We start from the raw sequence: 24,747 nt of genomic DNA, 5'->3' as shown, positions 1-24,747 counted from the left end.
CTAACAAGGAAAATATATTTTATTTTCACGACAAGGCCTAACGGTTACTAAAAAACGCATGAACGTAATGCGATATGATTGAGATCGGTTTAAATAATATACTCATGACTGTATGAAACGGACACGCCAACTATGTTGAATTAATTTCTTAAAACAGTTATACCATGTGAAACGTGCGACACTAAAATATTGCGTAGCCGTTGTATTAACTAAATATCTACGTTTAAAATAGATTGGGCAGAAATATCGTCAAAGGTGCAACGCATTCCAGTGCATTTCGAATGACAAGGGTTATGCGGTTGGCTTGCATTCCACGGCGATTTGTCCGACAGTCAATATTACGGCGTGCTTAGCTCAACAGGTTGGTTGCAATTTGACACGTATACTTTACGAATACATTTGGCAGTAATTTTCAACCAATTGTTTTGTTGTTCAGGGTTTGGTGTCTTACGACGGAGATGGCTGTTGTGCACAATGTGAGTTTAAATTTTCTGTTGCCAACCATAAGTCGTTTTGAATGAGTATGTGACACAGGTAAACTAAGACATATGTTGCCTAAATCACACATAACATTTAAATCAATCCTTCAAATAATTAAACATGATTTTCTCACTCATTGCGCGGTTTACCTAAAATTGTTAAAAAACGACGATAATCCGTCATCTAAGGATAACAAGAGGTCTTAATAAGCGCTCACAGATATAAAACAAATATTTTTTACCAACGCCAGAATTAATAGAAGAATAATTTTCGACTGAGCGGTTGTCTAGTTCCGGGAGACGATTCGTGCATTTAAAAGAGGACAAATCGTACGCTGATAAATGATTAACAAAACAGGGGAAAAAGGCACCACCTTTTCAATAACTCGCGAGTCATATGCAATAAAAATGATGCAAGCTAACTTTGCATAATTGTACATTGTGCGCTGTCCAGGTACCCACCTTCCTCTGCAGCAATGCGACGCAATGCCGAGCGCGCCGCGCCACTATTCCGTTCAGAGTTGCTTAACGAACGAGCCCGTGGTGTTGAACACTTGCGTGGGGCAGTGCGGGAGCGGGTCCCACTACCACGAGCCGACTGGCAGTTACATACGTCACTGCTCCTGCTGCTCGGCCGTCGCTTACCACAACTTCTCCGTGGCCGCCACATGCCCCGGTGGCGTTCAGGTATGCTATGCAACTAAACTGTACTTTACTTAAAAGGGTATCACTAATTTCGTATGAATTGCTGAATTGCGGACCTAGCGGTTGTGACAAGTTTGGGGAGCGCTGGCTTGCCTGAGAAAAAGTCCAATATGTTGTCGTTCTGTGACTAAGTTGAAGGAGTGCAAAATAAATTAAGTTTGTTGCATACATACTTACAGTATAAAAACGCTCAAACCCAAGTCAAAGGTTCTACTTTAAAGTTAACGGCAACAAATTTAGTTCTTTGTTTATTGAACTGATATTTTTTCAACAATTTTTCCAATTGTCCTCTGTAGAAGAGCGTCACATTTGTCAACATAACTGGGTGCGATTGCAACGCTGAAGGATCGTGCGGTGGTTGGAATGTTGTGCCACCTTTCCAAGCCAAGATTGACGCCGATCAAGACAGTGTAACTAGAAACTCGGTAAGTGTTTTAACAATGTTGAGCTCTATAACTTAGGAAACTGTTGTATTTCGTCTTTTAATTTCATTTCATTATGCAAACCTATCATAAGAAAGGTAAGATAAATCTCCTAAAACTCCTGTCAACCAGTTTGCCTTAGCTTCTTAAAAACAGTCGTAATACCAATACTTAAGGCGGATGTTCTTAATCGGTGCGTCGCGAGACCCTGGTGCGTCGTTTTAATTTTCCAAGGGCGTGGCACAGAGATTTCGGTTCGTATCTAAACTCACTTGGTAATCAAGTGCTTGCAGAAATTATTACTTACCCCTGATTTGATTATAATTTTATTATACAAACAAACTAAAAAATGAAAATAATTTGGTAAAATTCGTATTATATGGTCCAGCAAACTTTTCCAAAGGCGTCGCGAGAAAAACAGTTCACTTATTTAAGGTAATAACAAATAATTTTCACAAAATTTAACTCGATTCTTAATTGGATCCTAAGGGAACCGTTGCTGTCATGACGTCATGGAAAACTGACGCCGACTACCACGTACGTCTACTCGAAATAGATGACGTCACAAAAGATTCGACGATGGTCGATGAAGCCATCCGAAACGCCCTCTCTCGATTCGGCCTCGACGACGTTAAGATGACGGTAAGGGCTGATAACCAAAGTTGACATAACGTAATAACAATGTTGCTAACACGTAATATTTATATTATATTAATATAGAGAGCGTGGTTATCTAGGTTTACCATTTGTCGGCTTTTAGGAGCATTTCACTTCCTTTCCAAATAAAAAAAAATATTCATGTGTGATTCTGCCAAATTAATTTGACTAGTTTGTATGTCTTTTTGCTGTAACATTTCCTGTACATGCGTTAAATTGTCTAAAAAGAGGTAATACATTATTTTGTTTAACCATTTTGTTTGTACTTTTATCCTTTTTTTTGCGATGAAAATAGGGAAGACCTATATAACAGCGTATGTACTAAGTTTATGTTTATGAATATGCCGCATTTGCAAGACGGGTCAAGTAAAATTCGTTCATTTTTGTTCAGCAATGCCTAAAACAAAAGTTATCACAAGCATTGCACAGAGTGCAATGCTTTAACTTGGTTATTATCCATTAGTGCCTAAAAACTAATGTTACTGCTTGTTTACAGCCCCTCGTACTTTTTGTTTTAATTGGATTTTAAATTTAATTTTACAAATACAATGCAATTTGCAAAACATTTACTTTGGCAGAAGTTTTAGCACCTATATCCAAAATGATTTTTTTTTAGGCAAAGTTGTCAGATATACATGAATTTTCAATGAAATGTAAAATTACCATAACCAAAAAAAAAGGAGGATATATTAAGTAAACAGGTTCAGAGAAAGATCGCCGTCGCTGTTTAAAACCATGTAATAATTGGTATATGCCAAGCTTTATTTCTACATAATAATATTGTAAGAGACACATTTATGTTGTGGAGCGCACATAAACCAATCTAGTCGTTCCGGGATTTCTTTTGTTTACATATCATCAATACCATGTGGAAACTGAAACATACATTTACACAATGTGTATTCTTTGATCAAGTCCTTCTGGAGTCGTACTGATAAACCATAACGATGCCATTATATAGGATACACGAGATACCTTTGAAACTTCCCGAAATCACTCAGCCTTATCAGGATTGTCGTGCGGGCTGTTGACCCCCCTCGATTGATTTTATATTTACGAACAGGTGCAGCAGGAGATAATTCTTTTTGTTTGTCGACTTGATCCCTTCTGGGCCTGCGTAACTCAGTTGGTATAGGGCGACGGCCCCTGTATGGACGGAGGTCATGAATTCGAACCTCACCGCAGGCTACTTGTTTTTCGAGCCTGGCCCTTGCTTGCTATAATTCTGAACGTGTTGAGTGATTTCGGTAAGCCGCTCCGGAGGCGTCTTGTGTAATATATACTGGTGTCGTTATCGTTGTCCAGTACGACTTCAGTGATCACCGAATACACATTGTGTCTATGTATGTTTCACCTTCCACATTATGTAGTCTGTGGAAGGGATTTTTATTATTTTATTAGTAGTAAAAATATCTTAATTTAAATACATGACCCAACAAATCTTTGTCCGTTGTCGATTGCAGCAATAATGCATGTTCGATCCGCAACAGCTATCTACAGAAGTAAAATACTAACTGATTTTGTCGTTCAGGTCGTGAAAGTGCGTGCGTCGGCACACGGTATCGAGCGTGCTGTTGAGAAAGGACTGGGCGTTGCTTTTGGCAACGAGCCCAAAGACGCGGCGATCATCGGAACGCCCAAAAATTAATTTGCGTATTTTTTTCGCCCGGACCGACCAACCTGTTAACGGACCGAACCGCCTGACCTGAATTTCGCCTCGCAAGAAGAAATTCGCGCGATGTCTGAAGTTTTTAAATTTATTATTATTGTGTTGTTGTTTACTGTTGTTTTTCGTAATTGCGTATTAACGTGTCTGACCCGACGACCTGACCTGACCTGACCCGACCTGATTTGTTCGTTTTTTTATCTTCATTGCAATAAAATGCAAAAGCATTTTGAAACGAGGTTGTGATTTTAAAGGCTTCGTTAATTGTGACTAAATTGGAAAAAGAAATACTTGATGATTATAGGAATTCATCGTTTTTATTAAAATAGTAGCCTAAACGAGAATTAAGCCACGCGAGAATGGCAACAGGTTATATTGCACCAAGTGTACGAATGTTATATTGTAGGTTGACGGCTTAATGTAAGGTAAAGCATTTCGAACTGCGAAATGAATTTAAGGTAAGCGAAAAGTAACAGATTTCAAAGTCAAAATACTTTTTACAAGTTTTATTTTTCTACAAACTGTACGGGAAGATTAGAATGATTGTTACTTGAAGTGGTATTTTTTAACGGTGACATGTTAGAAGTCGGATATTGTCTTACCGTGATAGAATGATTGACGCCAATATAAATATTTAACCTACATATGGATGTCGGTTTTCTAATTTCAAACTGCTAAATACGAAGCCAAATTTGTACAGTTATACTGCCATATGTCAATGTTCTATCTTAGATCAGTAATACACTTTTATTGTAATCAAATACACTTTCATTATATGCGGTCAACAACAATGACACGAAAAATACCACGGTTTTCAGACGTTTATCGAGGTAACTACAAAAAATCAACGTAACGTTCAGTAAGATTAAAATGTTTGACCAAGTCTACCGTATAGCCTACAATGGATTTATTTCTTATCATGCTTTTTATTTGAAATATTAAAACATGAAGCGGCAAAGATGCCTATGGGAAATAAACTCAGTGTACGTAATCTATATAATCTGAAAATCCAACAATATCTCAGGTAAGTGGCCAATGCATGACAAAGGCAACAACAAACCAACCTAAAAAAACATTTTTATTTTAGAAATGACGTCACAAGGCTACGTCATAACAAGCGTTAGAAAATAACCCTGGGAAATCGGAGGTTATCGTTCGATGCCGTGCACCAATACCTAACTGAAATATTAGTTTAATACATTTAGTGGGAGGGTTGTCCTTGGTAAAGAGGGACATGGCCTGATAAATAAACTTTTGGCGTACGTGCAAATAATATTCTACCAAAACGCCGTTTGAGACCCTTCCGGCTTAGTTTCACCACTGCTAATTAATATAGTATAAAACGAATGGCCCGCCGTCAAAATAGTAGATTAAAATATCTGGCCAGCGGCAGACTTTAGTTTTTGGCGTGCGATATTTTCTCACTTAAAATTGCTTCAGTAACTGACCTTAGCAATCCCTGTGTTGTTAAATTAGTATATGATCCGCATACACATAGCTGACTCGTCGATTTAAAAGGTTATACATTGTACATCCCTGTAATAGAAGCAGCTTATCAAGTTTTAAGAGGATAGAGTGCATACACAACTAAGCTTTAACTTCCAAATGTTTTACAGGCTGTGCCAAATACAGTTAAATTGTCAACACTGGTTCCTTTTTTTGTGCTACACGTGTAAAATTTGTGACGTATACCCAACGATTTAAATTTTCAGATTGTTTGTGTCAGCTAATCATCATGAATTGCTGCATGTTTTTTAACAAAGTCTAAGTTCACTTGCAAAGTCAGAAGACGAAAATCTCTATTATTTTGGGATTCATGGGGCGATACCTTTTATAAAGGACGCATCAGGGCGTGACGACGTACATTTTGAAAACTTCCGGCTTAAGTTAGCTTTTAAAAAATAACACTATTTTGAAATATTATATTTCATCATACTCTGTTACGGACTTCATGGATTGAACGACATGGTTGTTTAGGAAAGTTTAGGTACCAAACTAATAATAATCAACGTTTTTCATCCACCATCGATAAGTTGGGCAACAAAAAATTAAAATTAATTAGTACAAAGTAATAAATGTTCCTACTCTATATGGATATTTGCCATTGTCGAACATTTTGTTTAGGCTCTGGTTTTTTCGGTGGTAAGGCAATACCTCAGACTGGGCTTTTTGTATTTCAGTTTGCAACATGATAACACGATGAACATTACTAGAGTTTATTTGAGCAAGCGTAACACCCATCAACATTTTTTTATTTTAAGATCATTCAATTTTAGCTGAGCTGCCACAATTAATTGTCTAAATTAGAAATTGTGGTCGTGCAACACATGGATGCAAGGATCAGAACAAAAGTGCTTGATCATATCTTCGTATACAGGCTCAAGGGATTTCGCTGACAGATCGTTCATCATAAAGAGATGATCGGGGTTGCCCGCAATCTTGAGAAGCTCACTTTCAACAAGGTTCGATCCCGGCAAGTTGTAAGCAAAGACGTAAACCTACGTAATGAAACAGAACAATGTTTTACAAGCAAATGGTGGCATAATGCACACTTAAAATGTTCTCATAAATAGTTGTCGGTATGCTACATGTGTGGTAAAAAAACATTCCCCACCAAAACGCCACGTGCTCTTGCTTTGTTTGCCTCTTCTATCACATTATCTTCAGGCTGGCGATCGGTAAAGATTGTTATGTACTTTGGAACTCTGGGGTGATCTCTCATACCAGAATTGACTGAAAGTAAGTTCTCCAACGCCCATTTAATTGCAGCGCCAGCATTCACTGCACCTGTATCGAAATTTACAATAGCACTACTTAAAAAGATGGTACTAGCAAAAAACAGGACGTTTATATGTTATACAACTGGTAATAGGTAAATTCAGGTTGTGACAAATAAAATAACTGACGGTCAACTGATGTTCCCAACATATGTTTGCTTCTTTATCATTTGTTGACAAACATGTCAAGCGAAATACTGTGGTACCAAACTGCGCTAAATTTTATCTTCTAAATAGCTTTTACCTACTAAGTATATTGACGTGCATAAATAGGTGTTGCATATGACCTACACGTAAAAACGTCAAAAGTTACTGAGGTTTTTTCAAAAAACTAACAAATTTAAATAATTCCCACCGTCATTAACCGGAGTAAGTCTTTCTTTCATCAATTCAATATAACGATCAGTGTTGTGTCCATATTCATTAAACTTAATGGCAGTTGAAGGTTGAGCATTGGTGCTGAAGTACACCATGGACTCTTGGCCCGCATCTGCAGCCAGGGCCGTCATCCTAATAAAAATATTATGATAAATTACTAAGCATTTCATCAACTTTCAGATCGTGGACAAACGATGAACAACAAAACCGTTTGAAAACTTATTTTTGTATTGGTTTGCTTTATTCTTACTTCAAACCATCTTCTAATAGGGAGGTCACAGCGCTAAGCTCGCCTTCCGAAAGGTGCATCAGCAAAGCGTGATCAAACAGAAAATAAGGGGGACATGGACCTACAAAGTAATATAGTTAAGGCACCAAAAAAAAACAATTTCATTAAAAAAAAATTAAAGTATGGGTTATGCTACAGGGTACAAATCTTTTAATATAATAGGTCATTGATTTAGAACTTACGGGCGCAGCATGGCCTTTCCAAGGACCAAGATCCGTCTTTCTGACACGACTGTAATTCACTTCCTGCTGGATGGAGCGTATAATTTGCGCTGGTGCACTCGTACGTACAAACAGCTCCTGTGTTGGCTCCAGAACAACTGGCTTTGCCGTGAGGAAATGGCGTAGGTTGTCGACGACAAATGTCGTCATTTTCTGAAAATAAATATACGTTTACCGATATAAGTATAATTGGTCATTATTTTCATCTTTTCATTTAATATTGCACTAAAAACATAAGCAAAGCACAAAGAAGTAAAGAAACGTCTAGTTCAAAAGACAGCATCAAAACGTAAACAAACCGGACGTGCAAAGATCATTCGCGCGAACGCGAGGGCGAAATTTTTTAGCACTTATGTAGTTAAAATAGCCAAAAGTATTTAAAATGGACTCGTGTCTAGTTTGTCAAAGAGGCGGCGGGCCGGATGAATTACATTGGCGGGTCGGATCCGGCCCGCGGGCCGTAGGTTGCCGACCCCTGTTTTAAAACACAAGTATATTTTATCATTTTTACAATTGTTTCGTCATAGTGATCATTTTTTGTGGCCTGTTTTACGTATTTTATTTTTATGTGACGTGGTAGTAAGATTTTTCTTGTATCGGCTTATTTTACATAATCAGTATGCTGATAGTTTTTATTTTTAAAGGTATTCTTAATGGAGTTGTTTGGAGTAGTATACAGTAGCTATAAGTGTGCATTTAGAGTTAGTTTTGAGACGAGCGAGCTTTAATATGTTGAATAACGCTGTTTTAAATTTTTAGTATGGTAAAATAGCAAAATGGATCAAATTAGATTTTGGGTAATGGGACTTTGATCTGGACAGAAATGGGTAATAAGGAACCCCTGTTCTAGCGGTATATTATACGGTAATTGCTGTTTAATTAATAAAACAAATAAATGGAATTTATTGTGATACCGCATTCGAAAATATAGTATGTATCTAAACTTTGTAGAACTACATAAACGACCAGTGGAAATATGTTACGAGTGTTGGTGTGCGTTACCTGCTGGAAGAGGTTGACTACTGAAGTCGAAGCATGTTGGTTCACCGTCGTTACAGCTGTCTGTGTCGCAGCAACAATGGCATTTAGAATCAACGGCGTCGGAATTACACTTGGTCGACATGCCGGACGGTTGGTCATTCTATTGCACATAAATACGTATGTAATCAAACCACAACGTAAGCGGTAGAAATAAACTAACTTAAAATGTTAAAATTTGTCCTGATTGTAACTTTAACACCATTTACCTGCATCATATTGTTCCTGCAAGCCATTCCTTGCTTACAACCTTTCGATATAAGAAAATTGTTTTCGTATCTCCCCAACACCGTTTGACACGATTCCTAAAATGATATAACATTTATTTTAGTAACTTACTTCTTAACAAGAAATAACATAACACAAATCAATAAAGTTTTTTTACCTCATTAGCTTGACATTGCTTCATTTTACCGTTAAGTGCACAGTCATCCAAACTTCTTGACATATTGCAAGTCCAACATTGGAGCGCTGTAAATTAAAAAATATAGATAGTTTTTGTTTGTTTAACATGCTATAATGTTTCAATTTAACCGAAATATTCGTTATTGATATGTCTAACGACTTTGTCAATATTATTGCTAGTTGTTTTATGCGGTATTACCCGTTCAAAAGTTATAATTTTAACATTTTCGCCAACCGTTAAAAAAACAGTAAAAATAATTTTTATTTAAAACTTATTATTGAAGAAAAACACAATTTAAAGATATCGGTCATTAAACTATTCAAAGATATTTGTCTACGGTTGTCGTCTTTTATAGTTATACATGGGTTCCGAAAGGCAAATATTCATCAAAACTTCACTCTTACCTTTCGTTTGTGTAACGACAACGCAGACAACAAGGGCGCACACCGCAAACCAATTCATGCTGCTAACTTTTTTTTTGTAATGTCAGCACATGATGGAAGAGTGCTTTTATAGTTTGACCATGTCCTTTTTCCCGGAAATTTATTGTTAGGTCAGCCTAAAACAAGGTGACAGGTACAAGGGCAAACTGCTTGAGTGTCTAATCGTCAACAGACCGAAGATAGAAGGGCAGTTAGCGTCATGCGCTCATTGTTTATGTCGGTAAGAGGCACATAAACGTCGTTATCTCGTATTTTACTGCGCGACGCCGATAAAACGTGTTAAGTCGCACGTGTTATTAGTAGCACGTACTTCGTTTACAAAACCGCAGAAAAGACGCAAGCATATGAAAGCTTTCTGCTATTGCTATTCTGTTGTTTATTACCAATTTTGTATGTAAGTCGTTTTTAAATCACCCGAGGCCTAAAAGTGTCTGTAAAAGACATGGGTTCCATAAAAATGTTTGTATCTTTCTCTCTCTATATATATATATGGAATGGGCTATTTATCAAAATAGCAAAATAGAATTACTATTGTCTGTGTCCGTACCTTAACAGCCGGGAAAATAGCCAACAGACACTTCCTGAGACCAATAACAAAATAATTTAAATTAAACTTTCTTGGTAGATTGTGTAAGGTGCGTAGCCAAGTGTGACATTGGTCAAGAATTTATTTTGATCCATTCCAGACACAATACACAAATATTGCTTTTTGGTTACATGGTAAATTTTCACAAACATTTATTTTTAATCCTTTTTTAAATCGACTATAAAACACGACTTTAGTAAAATTATATAGGAATCGTACAACATAATATGTTAAGTGAATATAAGAGACCACAGCTTCATAATGTTCTTACATTTTGTTTACCAACGCAATCTAGGTAGATTTGCAAAATTATCGCACATATTGCAAAGGTACATATTTTACGTTGACTTCGTAAAAAAGTCAAATATTGTCAAAATTGTATAAGTCAAGATATTTTGCAAAATGCACAAAATCGTTTACAAAATTAATAAAACTGTAGTGAGCATTTTAAAATTGTAGTTCAGTTAATTTTTTTATTAAAATTAAGTTTTGAATTACATCCAACAACATTTTAGCTGTGTTACATCTTCATTGGAGCAATACACGGTATCAGCTGGCAGAGTTAACCACGCATGTCTGTTTTATCCATTATCCAGGCTTAGCTCAACCTTAGCTTTTTCTTATAGTTGTGTATCTCTGATTTGAGAAAATATATAGAAAAGTAGTAGCTGCGTCTTTTTCGGTGGTGATTTGCAATTATCTTCTTTCCAATTTCGATCATACGCTAGGTCGTTGTTAATTTTTTGCAATTACCTGGTATTTTAACTAAACTGTTTACTCAAAAACTTTTTTTTAAATAACCAGCGTCTTATTTTTATGGTTATTTTTTAGGATTTTTTGTCTTTTTGACAAGTCAGCTTAGCATTTTTTAAGAGTATTGCATACAAAATAACGGATTTGTGTTCCATCGTTCGTCAATAAAAAATCAGAACCAAATGAATGACGACGCCAAGAAACTTACGCAGAACTTTATAAAACAAGGTGTAGTTAAATGTATTATATTCCTAATAGGTCCAAATTTTGAGAAAAAAATATTTTAGTTGAAATTTGTCAAAATTAATCGCCCTAATAATGAGTAATAATGGCCCCAATAATTTGAGTAATAGGCTAATCGCCCTATTATTGAGTAGGACCTACTTTTAATGAGTAAAGTAACGACGCAACAATAATTGTAGGTGAATAGCAAATGATAATAATGAATTACTATTTACTCAGTAGACTAGACAGTAAGGAAACAACTAATTAGATTCCGAATTTAATCAACTGATTTGATTTTCGAAATTTTCGAATAATTAGAAATCAATTTTGGGGTGCATTATGTTTTCCAAATTAAAAGTTTTAACAATTTAACAAACCAACACAAGTCTTTTCACGTACTTCTCTTTTAAAACTCAAATTTAGTTTGTATATTTGCGCACCAGTTCGCTCGAGAACAGTATGCCTATGTTTCGAATAGTTATTTATTTTATGAAACCACTTTGCGACGTAACTTTCTGACGTCTTCTTTAAATTTACATAAACCAAAAGATCCGCCCTGGTTGTTTACTTAAAAAATTAAAGATTTGCAAGATTTTAATATGAAAAGCTTGTCAAAGGCTTCTCAAGATTTTATTACAATTTGTCGTTGTAAGAGCACAACCTTAATTTCATATTTAGAAAGAAATGCATCTGCAAACAAAGATTTTCAAATTCTATCTTAAAAAGGGGGTCAATACAAAAAAGCAAGTTAAGAACCACTGGTCAATATATGCATGCCGGCGAGGTAACAAAATAATTTTCATGTTAAAAACATATATTATTCAGTTGTCTGTAAGAAGTTATGTTATGCTTTCGCCTATAGTTTCCATAATTTTGAAAATTAAATTTTTCTATTTTGTTGTGATCTTACACGTCAACAGCTCATGGACCCTAACTTAAGTTTAAGAACCACTGGTATACAATATAAAAAAGCGCAGATAACCTGTACAACACATTTTCTGCATCCGTCGTGAGTGTTTAAATTTAATCAGCCAATAAGGTCTCATTTTGGGTATAACTGTCATAAAACTTAAATTTGGAAACCAAATAAAACATAAGAACGTTGACGAGCATTTTAGATTCAAATTAAAGTGATAAAATGACAAAAGGTGAACGCTTCGTTCGGGTTTTATCCTTTGTAGTCTAGTTACAACGACAATACAAACGAAATCAATAATAATCACTAACGTACTTTCCTTAGCCATACAGCACACTGACAATAACTTTAAAGTAATTGTGTGAAATCTCTAAAAGTTGACCCAACTATAGTAAATGCATGTAAACCTAAAGAAAACTTGTTACGCAAGATTTTGTTTTAAAATGCATTTTCGGTATACAACATGAAACCTAACAGCAGAAGATGGTGAATAAAGTGCAGACTTTTTAAGTATTATGAACGGTCGACATCCGCCAGGGCTGTTTGTTTATCAAAGAGTTATTTCGTTATTTTTAGGGACCAGAAAAGGCTAATTGTCCAAAATACGTAAAATATAGGCAATATACTCATAGAACATATTTTAAACATATTAGAAAACAAAGAAGTCTGTAAACGGACTGGGAATAAATCTGTTGCATTAATTTAACTTGGACAACCAACTACCGGTACATTAAAATAAAAAGGCAATATATACGTTATGGACCGAGTCACATATTTAACTTTCGTTTTAAACATAAACTAGATTGTTTTATTTTTATAGTGCAGGTGTCGGCAACCTACACGGCCAGCGGGCCGTAAATGGCCCATTACTATAAATCATCCGGTCCGCCCCATTCTCATAAACTTGACACACGGCCATATTCCACTTTGTCTATTTTAACTAAGTAAATACAAAACCGCTTTTAAACGTTATTCGTGCTCATGCATCTAGTTTATTTGTAGATTGATAAATTGCAAAGCCAAAAAGGTCAAGTAGATCGACATCATCTTGATTAAGACGTTTCAATACAAGCTTGTATCATTTTTAGTTAATGTCAAACGGTCATCCGTGCATGGTGTACCCTAGTTTATATGTGTTTTGGGAAAATGTTGTAAGCCTTACTATCGACAATGGAAATTCCGTAACATTTGTGACAACAACTTTGCTGTATGTCAGCCGGGTAGTTAACTATTTGCTCTGTGTTGGCCATTGTTCGGTTTTAAATAACAAATGATTACGTCAAACTGAATAAGCGATGAAACAGATTTTAATCAAGGGAGTCGAACAGTAACTTAATTAGATCTTTCTAAACCGCGGGTTTGTGAAATCAAAGAACAAGCTGATGGCTATAGCCATTAATATATATAAAAAACATTTTTTTCAATAATATAATTTATATCATATCGGGTACTTGCGGAATAAATGTAAAGCCATAAAAGCATTTATAGAAAATAAGCTTACAACAGGCACTACAACCGTATATCTTAAAAAAATAGAACCCCAACCCAACCTGAACCGGAAAAGTCAAACGACTTCATTTCGTTTCTCGTGACGTTTGTGGAAAAAAACGAAAACAGTTATAATTTATTTTTCTTTTTTAGAAAGTCTGCAAGAGAATACTACCACTAAGTGTATCACAGCATACGAATAACCAAAAGCGTAACTTTGTAAGCGTGTTGACTACAACTTTGTTTTCATTTTTTTTTATTAGTTAGTCGCTTTATGCTTAGAAGTGATCTGCTCTTGAATTGTTGCAATTCAGTCAATGTATCCTCAACATTGCTGTTATAAAATTGCAATGTTTTTCTGTAATGTTATGTGAGATTGAAATTTATTTGTATTCATTGTATGTGTTGTTTGTCTTGAATTTAAGAGTATAACTAAAGTCTGTCTGACCAAATAGATATAACTTATTCTGTTTTTCGCTTTACCCTGCAATTCGACCAAACTATGTTCCTTCCCATATGGAGCTTGTATTATATTGTAGAGGTTTGTAGTTTCACAAATTAACTGTTAAGCCACGTTGGGTGCAACTTTTGAACAATGCATGAGTTAACATACAATTCACACTAATTTCATTTTGTAGTAGTCATAACAGCTGGAGTTATAGCCTAGTTATCTCTGGATCATTGGACAAAAGTGAAAAATCGCATTTTAATACGATAACGGATTTTAACACTCATGCAAATTAACAAGGTTTAATTAATAACAAACAAAAAATCACCAACAGTTGTATAAAACAACTGTTTAAGTCGTCAATACACATTGCAAATGTCTTCAGTTATGGTCGTGCAGTACATGGATACAAGTATCCACACAGAAATGCTTGACCATGTCTTCTAGTAAAGGATCGAGAGCACGAGGAGACGCCACGTCCAAAATAAAGAGATGGTCGGGATCACCAGTAATCTTAAGCAGCTCACTTTCAACAAAGTTCGATCCCGGCAAATCGTAAGCCAGGATGTAAACCTGCATAAAGCCGTATTATAGACATCTTAATAGACTATAACTTATATTTCTTTTCAAAATGTAAACTTTGCGTAAATTTAATAAACTGGCAGGACGATAAAAACAATCTTGGTTAGATTATATTTGGTTACCCTGTAGGACCATCAGTACCCAAGTAAGGGTCGGATACACATAAGTATACGCTTAATGGTCTTATTATACATCACCATGCATTCATGCAAGGCCATTAAAAAGGAGAGCGTTTTTTCATTAGTCGGTTGTTAGTTTGAAATTGGTTATAATTATCTTTACTTGTCGCCAAAAGGTTGTTTATACCACCCTTTAAAACCACAGTGTATACAAATAATGTTTAAAGGTCAAAAAATACTGTTTAAAAAAACTAGTAATTAGCTGATTAAGCATTTCGAATCACCGTTGAAGAACGTTATGCCGATCAAAACGTTTTTTAACTATATATAAAGCTTAATGTTAAATGTACTAAATACACTTCTTACCAAAATGCCACGAGCCCTTGCTTTCTTCGCTTCTTCTATCGCATTGTCTTCTGGTTGCCGATCGGTGATGATTGTCATGTACTTTGGGACTTTTGGGTGATCTCTCATACCAGCTTTTACTGTAAATAGGTTCTCCAACGCCCAACTTATCGCAGCCCCAGCATTCACGGCACCTGTATTGTAATGCAAAACAATCCTAGAATAACTTTATTGGCTTGATTACTTAAAAATAAAGGAAGGCCGAGAATTAAACATATTCAGGAGTTTAAACGTTTTTTTTTTTTACCGTCATTCACTGGTGTGAATCGCTCTTCCAACAACTCGATGAAACGATTAGCATCGTGGCCATACTCGTTGAACTTAATGGCAGTGGAAGGTTGAGCATTGGTGCTAAAGTACACCATAGACTGTTGGCCCGCATCCGCTGCGAGAACCTCAAACCTTAGAAAGAAGAGATCAAGCGTCTCGGTCAAATTTTTTAAAGTGTATCATTTATCACAAGTATGTTATAATCAATTGGAATTATACGCACGTTTTTTGTCTTGAACATATCATCAGGTCCGAAATTACTTTTTATTTTTATTTTAATGCTAAACCAAAGAAGTTACGAACACACAAGATTTAAGAATTCAAGTCAATCGCAATCAAATCGCATTAAAAGAAAATATCATGGATTGAGTAGTATAGTAAGGCTATAACTTACTTCAAAACATTTTCATATGAAAGCTTTGCAATGCTGAGGTCTGGGGTTGAAAAATGCATTAGCACGGCGGTGTCAAAAAGAAAATAAGGAGGACATGGACCTGAAAAGGTAAAATGACTCTTAAACTAAAATATATAACTTAATTAAAAATGGTATACCTGGGTATACAATGTGAGACATATAGTTAGTTAGTTTTAAAACTTACGGGCGCAGCATGGTCTTTCCACGGACCAAGATCCATCATTTTGGCACGACTGTAGCTCGCTTCCTGCTGGAAATACCGTGTAATTTGCGCTGGTGCACTCGTACGTACAAACAGCTCCTGTGTTGGCTCCAGAACAACTGGCTTTGCCGTGAGGAAATGCCGTAGGTTGTCGACGGCAAATATCATCGTTTTCTGACGGCAAGGTTAGTTTTAAATATTTGGATGTACGTGAAAGAGTTGATTTTAAATTAGTTAGGTAATGTAAGCGAAGAAATATAAAACGAGGTTTTATAATACTTGCATAGTTTTATAGAATACGGGTCAAAGTATAGATTTGTTTTCTGCTCAAAGTGGAAAATAAGATAGCCTTCTTGTTAAATTACAAATAAATCTATGATTCTATGTGTTTGAGCCCTTCATAAAATTTATTTAGAAACACCTAGCACAATAAGTACCCTTACAACTTTTTAAATGAGTGACCGCTGAAAAAGTGTATTGTTGTTCACTACTAAAATAAATTAAAGAATAGCGCACAACGGAATGTGATTAAAACAATCTGGTGAACAAACAACAGTGTGCGTTACCTGCTGGCAGAGGTTGACTGCTAAAGTCAAAGCATGTCGGTTCACCGGCGTTGCAGTTGTCTGTGTTACAACAGCAATGGCATTTGGAATCAACATCGTCCGAATTACACTTGGTCGATTTGTCTGACGGTTGGTTGTTCTGTTTAAAATATTAAATGTCAGCAATCGTTTATTCGTTAACAATATACCGATAAAAGTATCTGACAAAAAAAGTTCAGCTTATATACTGGAACAACCTCTACCTGCATCATATTGTTCCTGCAAGCAATTTCTTGCTTACAACCTTTTGATATAAGAAAGTTGTTTTCGTATCTCCCCACAACCGTTTCGCATGATTCCCAAGGTTTGAAAATATTTCTAATTTAACCAATAAACTTAAATTTTTATATTGAGCTGGTTACCTGATTTCCTTCACATTGCTTCAATTTACCGTTAAGTGCACAGTCGTCCAAACTTATCGAAGTATCACAAGTCCAGCACTGCAGCGCTGTCAAATAAAACGAAAAACAAACGCTAGTTTACATTACATCAGAGACTAAATGGTAAATTGCGTTGGTCACACAAACAAACTAAGGCACCGGTATATAAAGAAACCATTTTAACTTTCAACAACACTTTTGCAAACCAATTTCTATTGGGGGCCTGGCTTAATTGTTTACACTTTACAGAATTATGGCCAGCAAACAAAAAAAAACGAATTCTAACCTTCAGTTTGTGTCACGCCAATGGAGAAGGTGAGAGTGCAAACCGCGAACCAAATCATCTTTATCTCTTCCCTAATTGCCAACTAACCGAACATACTACAACGAGGGTCTATTTATAGGTTGGTGTCTTATTATCTTTTCCCGACTTGATCATCCAGTTATCTGTGTTTGACCTACTTTCACTGGCACACACGTGTATGAAAGCAACCATAATCTCGTATTTTACAGCGCAACGCCGATGTCAACGTCTCCTCATTTCACACGTAGCGGAACATTGTTAACGACGAACGTTAAAGAACGCAAACGCATATGTGTTGCCATATTAGTACGCAAAGTGCCAATAAAACAAGCATTATTAAAGACGTTGTGCCTGGTTTTATCGATATTTTTTTGCTATATTAAACTTTGAAAAGATACGTTTTTCTGGACGTCTGTCTAGGCGAGCGGTTCTCAACCAGTGAGCCATGGCTCACACGGTTGAATAAATAATCTATTTTGAACTATGTTCTGATGTGTTTTGTTCTAAACTTATTTTCCTTTTTTATTTCATAAAACTATTGAGCCACAGAATTTTTTTGCAACATAAAATGGACAGAAAGCAAAAAAGGTTAAGAACCATTGGTCTTTTATTAGCAAATCACTTTTACTGCAAAACTATTTTTTTCGAAACATAAAAAAATAAACTTAAAAAAATAAGAAAACAAATTGTTACACCTCACTATGTTTGATCAATCCTAGTTTTCCGCTGGACATCTCAGTTTGTTTTATATATTCCAATCTGTAAAATTTTGCTTGTTTGACCATATTAATGGTATCATTGATATCGTATCGGATCGGATCGCGGTAATATTTGTACAAATTATCGGGTATCAGTATCGAATTCAAATGTCAGGTATCGGGCGTGCTTTATACCCCTACAAATCTAAAACTGACTTGTTGCATATAGACCTAAGTATAGATAGATCCACTCTTATTGTCCCTTACTTGCCGTACTCAGTGGTAGTAAGCTATAAGTATAAAGGTCTATTGTATGTATTAAAGCTAAGATTCCAGTTACATATTGATGCAGTTCATCGAACGTGACCTCATGTTTTAGAAGGTGGTTACTTATTAAACATTCAGTTTCACTTTGTAAAGTAATCTTTACTTTGTAATGTTCACTTCACGAAAATTTTCCAACCTTCAGTATTTTTTTTTCGTTTTTTAGACCTTTTGCGATACATAATTAAATAATGGACAAGTATTTCAAATAACATTGCTATATATACGTATCTTATACGTATAAAATAATTACAATTTTTACATGTAAAATATCTCACACATAATATAGATACCAACACCTAGGTCCTATAAGAGCAGTGTTTCTTGAAGAAGGGGTTTCTGGCACTAGAAAGCAGACAAGCGTAAATCACAAACAAAGGTGCGATAACCTTGCACCAAAACATTAAGATCGATTTTGTTTGTCTTTTGCGGTCCCTAAAGAAACGTTAATTCGATTATCTATAAATTTCTTTCATGTCAATTGAAAAAGTTCGCCCTTCGTCAAATCGCTTATCTTTATCCTTGAATATTCTGTGTACGCTTCACTTTACCCAATATACATGGAGATGGTATTTTAGGGGAATTCGCATTGTGTTCCCATTATATTAATGTCCCGATAATAGGGTGTGGTCCATATCGTAACAGGGTAAAAAGTGGGAAATAAATCAGTTTTATGTCGGATTGTCAACATACTGAACATTGAAGGGCCCCTGAGAGTTTTATGTCGATCATAAGTGGCCGTAAGATCGTGTATTATGACGTCAACCCGTCGAAATCTTGCTATCGGTACTTTTTAACGAGGTGCAATCATAGAACCGTGGACAATATAAAAGTTACACCCCATTGCCCTCTCGGATTTCATCGACATTTAGAAGGCAGCACTTCAGGGGATAAAATATTTCAGTGTAGATGAAGCTAAATCGAGCGGCGATGGAAATGTTAGTATACATTAATATATGAAATTTCACAAGTTTTCTTCAATACCAATTTGGTTTTTCTTAAAATTGTGTTTTAGTCGTACTGCGCCAAGTCTCTTTGCTGTTCACCTATTTTATCTGAAGCCCACAAATTAAATAAGAAGTGTTTGTGTTTTATTCTGCGGACGAAAACAGTCCCAAATGGCGTCACAACGTTGTGGGAAAACATAACAAGCAGATTTTATTATCGTAATATACTTATGTTATCCTTTTATTTTATTCTGTTTATGTTGTAGATTTTCAAGAAAACCACGCGCCCTTAAAGGGCGAATATTCTTACCAAAAAAACTTTTGCTCTAATCAGAAAAAATTAGGGCATAACAATAAGCTTGTTTATTATATGCACCTTTCTCAGGCAGATTAAGGTTCAAGCCGGCTTGAAAAGTAATCCGTTCCAGCGTCGTAATTACATGGCGCGAAATTCAAGCCAGTTGAGTGTACAAACTGCACTGATATGCATTATTACGTAATATTCCAGTAAACCTCTAACGCACAGCCGATTTTTCGGCTTAGGCTACTCCTTGCGGTAGCAATTTATTGCTGCTTGTTCGTTTTTATTAACCTAAAATTGAAAATAACACAAGAATTACTAGAGTTAAGTTTGCCGATTAAATACGTTTTTGACTGTATTGTGCTTCAGTTTACCTGGCACACAGAATGTATGTGCAGGAAAGTTAAGCTTGCTTGTGCTGGCCAAAGCTATATACAAGGCAAAGTGGACAAAAGAAGGTGATAAGATGTACCAAACATTAATGAAAATTGTATTGGGCGCTGGCCTAGAATCCTACCACAGCGTTGAGACAATTATTGAAGTACAATATTTTTATCAAAGTACAATATTTGGGTGAGGGTGGGCCAACTATTACTATTTAAACCTAGCCAAACCCGCATCCTAACCCAAATAATGTTATATGTTGTGGATTCTAGACCAGCGCCTCTGTCACAAATTAGTATCTGATTCTAACGAGTGTATGTAATGTTCTTTCCTTATGCGCTAAACTCGTTGTTTTGTTTACGACTTGCCGTTCGTGTTACGTCATAATTCCCCAAAAGTGGCGTGATGTTTACTGCGTCAAAGCAGGTCATTCTACATCAGTGGTTCTCAAACTTTAGTTAAAAAATTACGCAACGGTCCCCAAGCAATTTTTTAATTGCTCACGGTCCTTAAAAATATACACAAATAAACTCAAAATTACACGTTGTTTTTAATTGTATCAATGGGACGGGTGCACTTGCTTCTCTGTTATCAGTTATGTTAACCTCTAATTAACGAATCACTTTATTTGAGTCTAGCAATCACGAACAGTTTTAAAACCGTGCCCACAGTGGCAGCGCAGCAAGATGTTAAAACGTAATTCTCACTAGCACAACGCAACACTATGACGTTACAATGGACAATTTAACTTTAAGTGTGCGATAATATTAATGAACAACTAATGAGCTTGGTTTGGAAAAGTAAGTTGCCTGAAAATTTTAATGCACAAAAATTTTTCTTCTTCAGGAGCGTCGTGTTGATTTTTTGTTAGGTGCTTCGCGGTCCCAGAAAATTGTCTTGCGGACCCCAGAAGGACCGCGGACCACAGTTTGAAAACCACTGTTCTACATCAAACAATCCCGGCCGTCAGCGAAACGAACAGATTAAGCGGCGAACGGATTGAAAACCACTCCTTTTGACCGATTAAGAAACGAGAGAACTTAATTCATTCCAGCGCCAAAACGAGAGAGAATGAATTAACGAATGAGATTCGATTTACACGACTAATTGCTTTAAGCACAAGAAGCATATTTTTGTAAAAATTAAAAGTTGTGGTCGTGCAGTACATGAACACTAGGGTCCGCACATAAATACTTGACCATGTCTTCGAAAAAAAGAACGAGTGCTTCGGGTGTTTCATTGTCAATAAAGTGGAGATGTTGGAGGTCACCGGCAATCTTGAGCAACTTACTTTCGACAACATTGGATCCCGGCAAGTTGTAAGCCATAACATACATAAATCAAACAGATATAGCTGCATAAATTAGATAACTAGATGTGGTACAGTATCAGGGGCGGATGTAGGCTGCTAGTTTGGGGAGTCATGAAATTTTCAGAAATGGAGTCATTTTCAGGTTCCGCCATAATTGAGGTCATTATACAAATAACCTGCCCGGTCAAACTCCTTTCATAAATTTGCAACTGATGATCTAAGACCGAAAACGTCATACAAAACAAAAACAAAAAAAGAAACGACCGCATCAAACAGTTTTAAAATTGACATTGGAAGATGAAAAAAATCCATAATGTTTGTGGATAAACCGGAGATGGATCAAAACAATTCAAATCATAAATCGACTTTGGCACGTCTTGAGAGAAGTTAAGTCTGCGAAAAGTAAACATCTCAGACCTGGAATGTTCTACACTATTGTGGTTAAATCCGTTTTTTACCACTAACTGGCTTTGTCGTGAGGAAACGGTGTAGGTCAGGGGTGTCCAACTCAAACATGCCGGCGTGCCGATTTTTATCTTATAACTTCTTCCCGTGCCAAAGTTTCGTAACTAATTCTTTTTAATCTTAAAGGCGCTTTTTAACAAATAATAAAAACGTTTATTTATTTACACATGGAAAACTAGTAGGAATTCGTTTTATTGCGGTTAAGTGTCCGTCGGTGAGCCGACTTTTGCTTCTTCACACCAAGCTGCTAGCCTGTGAATGCTAGCCCCACTCGTGATTGCCGTGATTGTTTTATATTGTGAACAAACAATTCCAATTGTCTCTTTAACAAATTTCGTATTTCTTGACAATTGGCTGAATAACAAATTGGACTTTTTTGACAATTGGCTGAATAACATATTGAACTTTTTTGACAATTGGCTGAATAACAAATTGATCTTTTTTACAATTGGCTAAATCACAATTTTTTGGGGGGACTTGCGTGCCATTTTTTATTTGGTCGCGTGCCACATTTGGCGCGCGTGCCGCTTGTTGGACACCCCTGGTGTAGGTTGTTCTGGGCAAATGTTATCGTTTTTTGAAAGTCATATTAAATATTGAAATGCAAGTAAAATTGGTTGAGACTAAAAATAAAATAAAAATAAACATGAAGTGAAAATGTAAATTATTATGTAGCATTTAACATGCAGTTTTACCAATACCTATACAATATATATATAAGCCTTGGTTTTACTCAATATTGCCTAATTTGACGTTACTATACACGTGACCGTTGTTCACTGATGCGTGATCTAGCACCGAACTGTGCTTTCAGCGTTTCGCATTGGATTCTACTCGATGCTTTTCTATTTAATACGTCTTACTGATTAGCGGCTTGAATCACCGCTTCGTGTTTCTGAGATTTGTGAAAATACTCAACCGCCAATTATCTACTGAGTGAAGTGATTTTGTCTAAAGTTCAAGAAGTTAAGGACAGGTATTTTAGCGGCCTGCTCCTTTGGAGTCGGATATACAAGGACACGTAAGAGACGTAGGCAGCTGTCGGCTCTCGTCTTCGGGGCCAGCGCCTTTTTACCCCTAACTACAAGACCTCAATATCCAATTCCTTTCCAAGTAATGGATTCTCCCCTGATTCTGTGTACCAAAATGCTGGTTTATTTGTTGACGATCGTCGACCATAACAAAGTTTGGTCCCGGATAAAGACATCGCTTATCGCTGTTGCAAACCAATGCTATAGCATTTAAATACACTTTAACCTAAAACAAAAATAAGTTAATTGTGTAAACATAAATAAGGCAATTCTTACCGTTTGTGTCACGACCACGCAGAAGGTGAGGGTGCAAACCGCGAACCAATTCATGTTGCTTTTTGCTCGTTATGATGTCGCATATTGAAACGAGGATTCTTTTATAGGATCATCATTCGCTTTATTTGACCCACCCCTTACACTTATAATCTTCCACAAAACCGCATTATGTAAAGAACAGTCGGGTGTGTGTGTGATTGCGACATACTTAACATATTATAGAACTGCAGTCCGCGGCTTGCGATAATTATTTATGTAGGTCCATAACCTCGTATTTTACTGCACCGAACATTACCCTGTGTTATACGGGCGTGACTTTTCTTTAAGTATACGTCGTAGCGATAAACGGCTTAGGAGCGTATAATCATTAATCATAAAACTTTGTTGTAGATAGGCCTACGTAACTTTATTCCGTATTTTTACAACTAAAACAAATAGTTTATACCCAGGATGAAACTCTTATTTGAAGAGCATATAGGGCCTAAGTATACAATATTTGCATATAGGCTCAGAATATATAGTTGAATAACTTACGTGGAATATCATGGCATATATAGGCTATGTATATAGTTGAATAACTTAAGTGGAATATCATCGGTATATTATACAAACCTTTAAAAAAAATAATATTAATAGAAAAAAAAAATACTTTTCTTTGGTAAAACACACACACACAAAAAAAGTCGTAGCTGGAAGTCGTAGCTGGTCCGCCGGTTTGCGGGCTTGGCCCTAACAATAGACATTCACTTTCCTAAAGTCACCCAAAAATGCTTGCATTTACTATAATAAGGAACTTTTTATTGTAGGTTAGTATGTTTTATTATTATTTAATCAGTCGACATTATATGACAATAAAAATGTATATATATTTTTAACGTCAGATTTTTCGTAAGTTTTTGACGAAAAATTAGCGTCGAAACGACACGGTACAATACAGCATTTTTTTCGTAAACTGGTGAATGGTTCACCCCAGGGTGAATAAAATTTTTGCAGGGGGTGAGTCAAAAGATAGGAGTGAATGAAGGGTGAAAGGTTTGAAAAAAGTAAAAGTAAATTGTTTAGGCTTAGTTTAGCAGAAAACAAATAGCATAAAATGCTGAAATCTGTCAATTCTTTAAGAAAAGTGAGAAAAATATCGTAATTTAAAAAAAACTGAAGTATTTTTTTTAAAAGGGAGTCAAACCGGAACCTAACCGGAACTTTATGAACCGGTTTTGGGTCGATTTTTTCCGAACAGTAACCGAACCTGAACCGTTTTTTATAAGATTTTAAGGAGCCGAACCGGAACTGAACCGAATAATTTGAAAGTACCTGAACCTTAAACGAACCCGAACCTGTAAGCAGAAGTGGTTCACTCCAGAATGACATCATAACTTCTATTTTACCGAGTCAAGTTACGCGATGTTCGAAATTTTATGAAAAAAATATGAATATTGAATAAAAAAATCGTTCCTTTTTTTATTTTTTAGATATTTTAATACTGAGTTGCTGTTTTTTTAATAAGTCACGGAACTTAGATCAAATGACTTACAATTCAAAGATTATTCTCTACATTTATCGAACCACATTTTGAGATTTAACGCAAATTATATTGTATCTGAACCGGAACTTTATGAACCGGTTTTGAAATAACGATGTTCGAACCGGAGCTGAACCGGAACTTTTAAATTACTCCGAACCGAAACCGGAACTGAACCGGATTCCGAAAAAATCCTTGAACCCGAACCGAACCTGAACCGGAAAAGTCAAACGGTTCGACTCCCTGATTTTTAATGCTATTTTGTGATATGTTGCGTGTTGTAATTTTGACTTTGACTGATTTTAAATATT

The 24,747-nt window shown here is 35.9% G+C and overlaps 3 protein-coding genes across 4 annotated transcripts in view; 1 reads left to right on the top strand and 2 right to left on the bottom strand.

Annotated features, from left to right (window-relative positions):
* The window catches only part of LOC146168531 (uncharacterized), a 68,789-nt gene extending 64,631 nt beyond the window's left edge, over positions 1-4,158 (top strand). For both annotated transcript variants that reach the window (XM_083388836.1, XM_083388833.1), the window contains 6 exons: positions 233-361; positions 437-476; positions 934-1,166; positions 1,481-1,609; positions 2,096-2,248; positions 3,795-4,158. In XM_083388836.1, coding sequence (XP_083244962.1) covers positions 233-361; positions 437-476; positions 934-1,166; positions 1,481-1,609; positions 2,096-2,248; positions 3,795-3,911 — 801 coding nt within the window. In that variant the 3' untranslated portion in view covers positions 3,912-4,158. The remainder of the gene's footprint in view (positions 1-232; positions 362-436; positions 477-933; positions 1,167-1,480; positions 1,610-2,095; positions 2,249-3,794) is intronic.
* Positions 4,159-6,232: 2,074 nt separating this feature from the next.
* LOC146168530 (matrilin-3-like) lies at positions 6,233-9,080 on the bottom strand. The gene is made up of 8 exons (XM_083386291.1): positions 9,018-9,080; positions 8,842-8,937; positions 8,597-8,735; positions 7,556-7,747; positions 7,335-7,434; positions 7,062-7,216; positions 6,544-6,716; positions 6,233-6,427 (listed from the first exon to the last, which is right to left on the bottom strand). Exons 1-8 carry the CDS (start codon positions 9,078-9,080, stop codon positions 6,233-6,235), a joined length of 1,113 nt encoding a protein of 370 aa, XP_083242417.1.
* Positions 9,081-14,278: 5,198 nt separating this feature from the next.
* Positions 14,279-17,219, bottom strand: LOC146168529 (matrilin-3-like). The gene is made up of 8 exons (XM_083386290.1): positions 17,162-17,219; positions 16,858-16,943; positions 16,457-16,595; positions 15,873-16,064; positions 15,668-15,767; positions 15,251-15,405; positions 14,965-15,137; positions 14,279-14,470 (listed from the first exon to the last, which is right to left on the bottom strand). The coding sequence occupies exons 1-8, from the start codon at positions 17,217-17,219 to the stop codon at positions 14,279-14,281; spliced, it is 1,095 nt and encodes a 364-aa protein (XP_083242416.1).
* Positions 17,220-24,747: the final 7,528 nt, after the last annotated feature.

Source organism: Ascidiella aspersa, chromosome 1 (genome assembly GCF_963924565.1).
Source record: "Ascidiella aspersa chromosome 1, kaAscAspe10.2, whole genome shotgun sequence".
Classification (NCBI taxonomy): domain Eukaryota; kingdom Metazoa; phylum Chordata; class Ascidiacea; order Phlebobranchia; family Ascidiidae; genus Ascidiella; species Ascidiella aspersa.
This window is presented reverse-complemented; position numbering and strand designations above follow the sequence as displayed.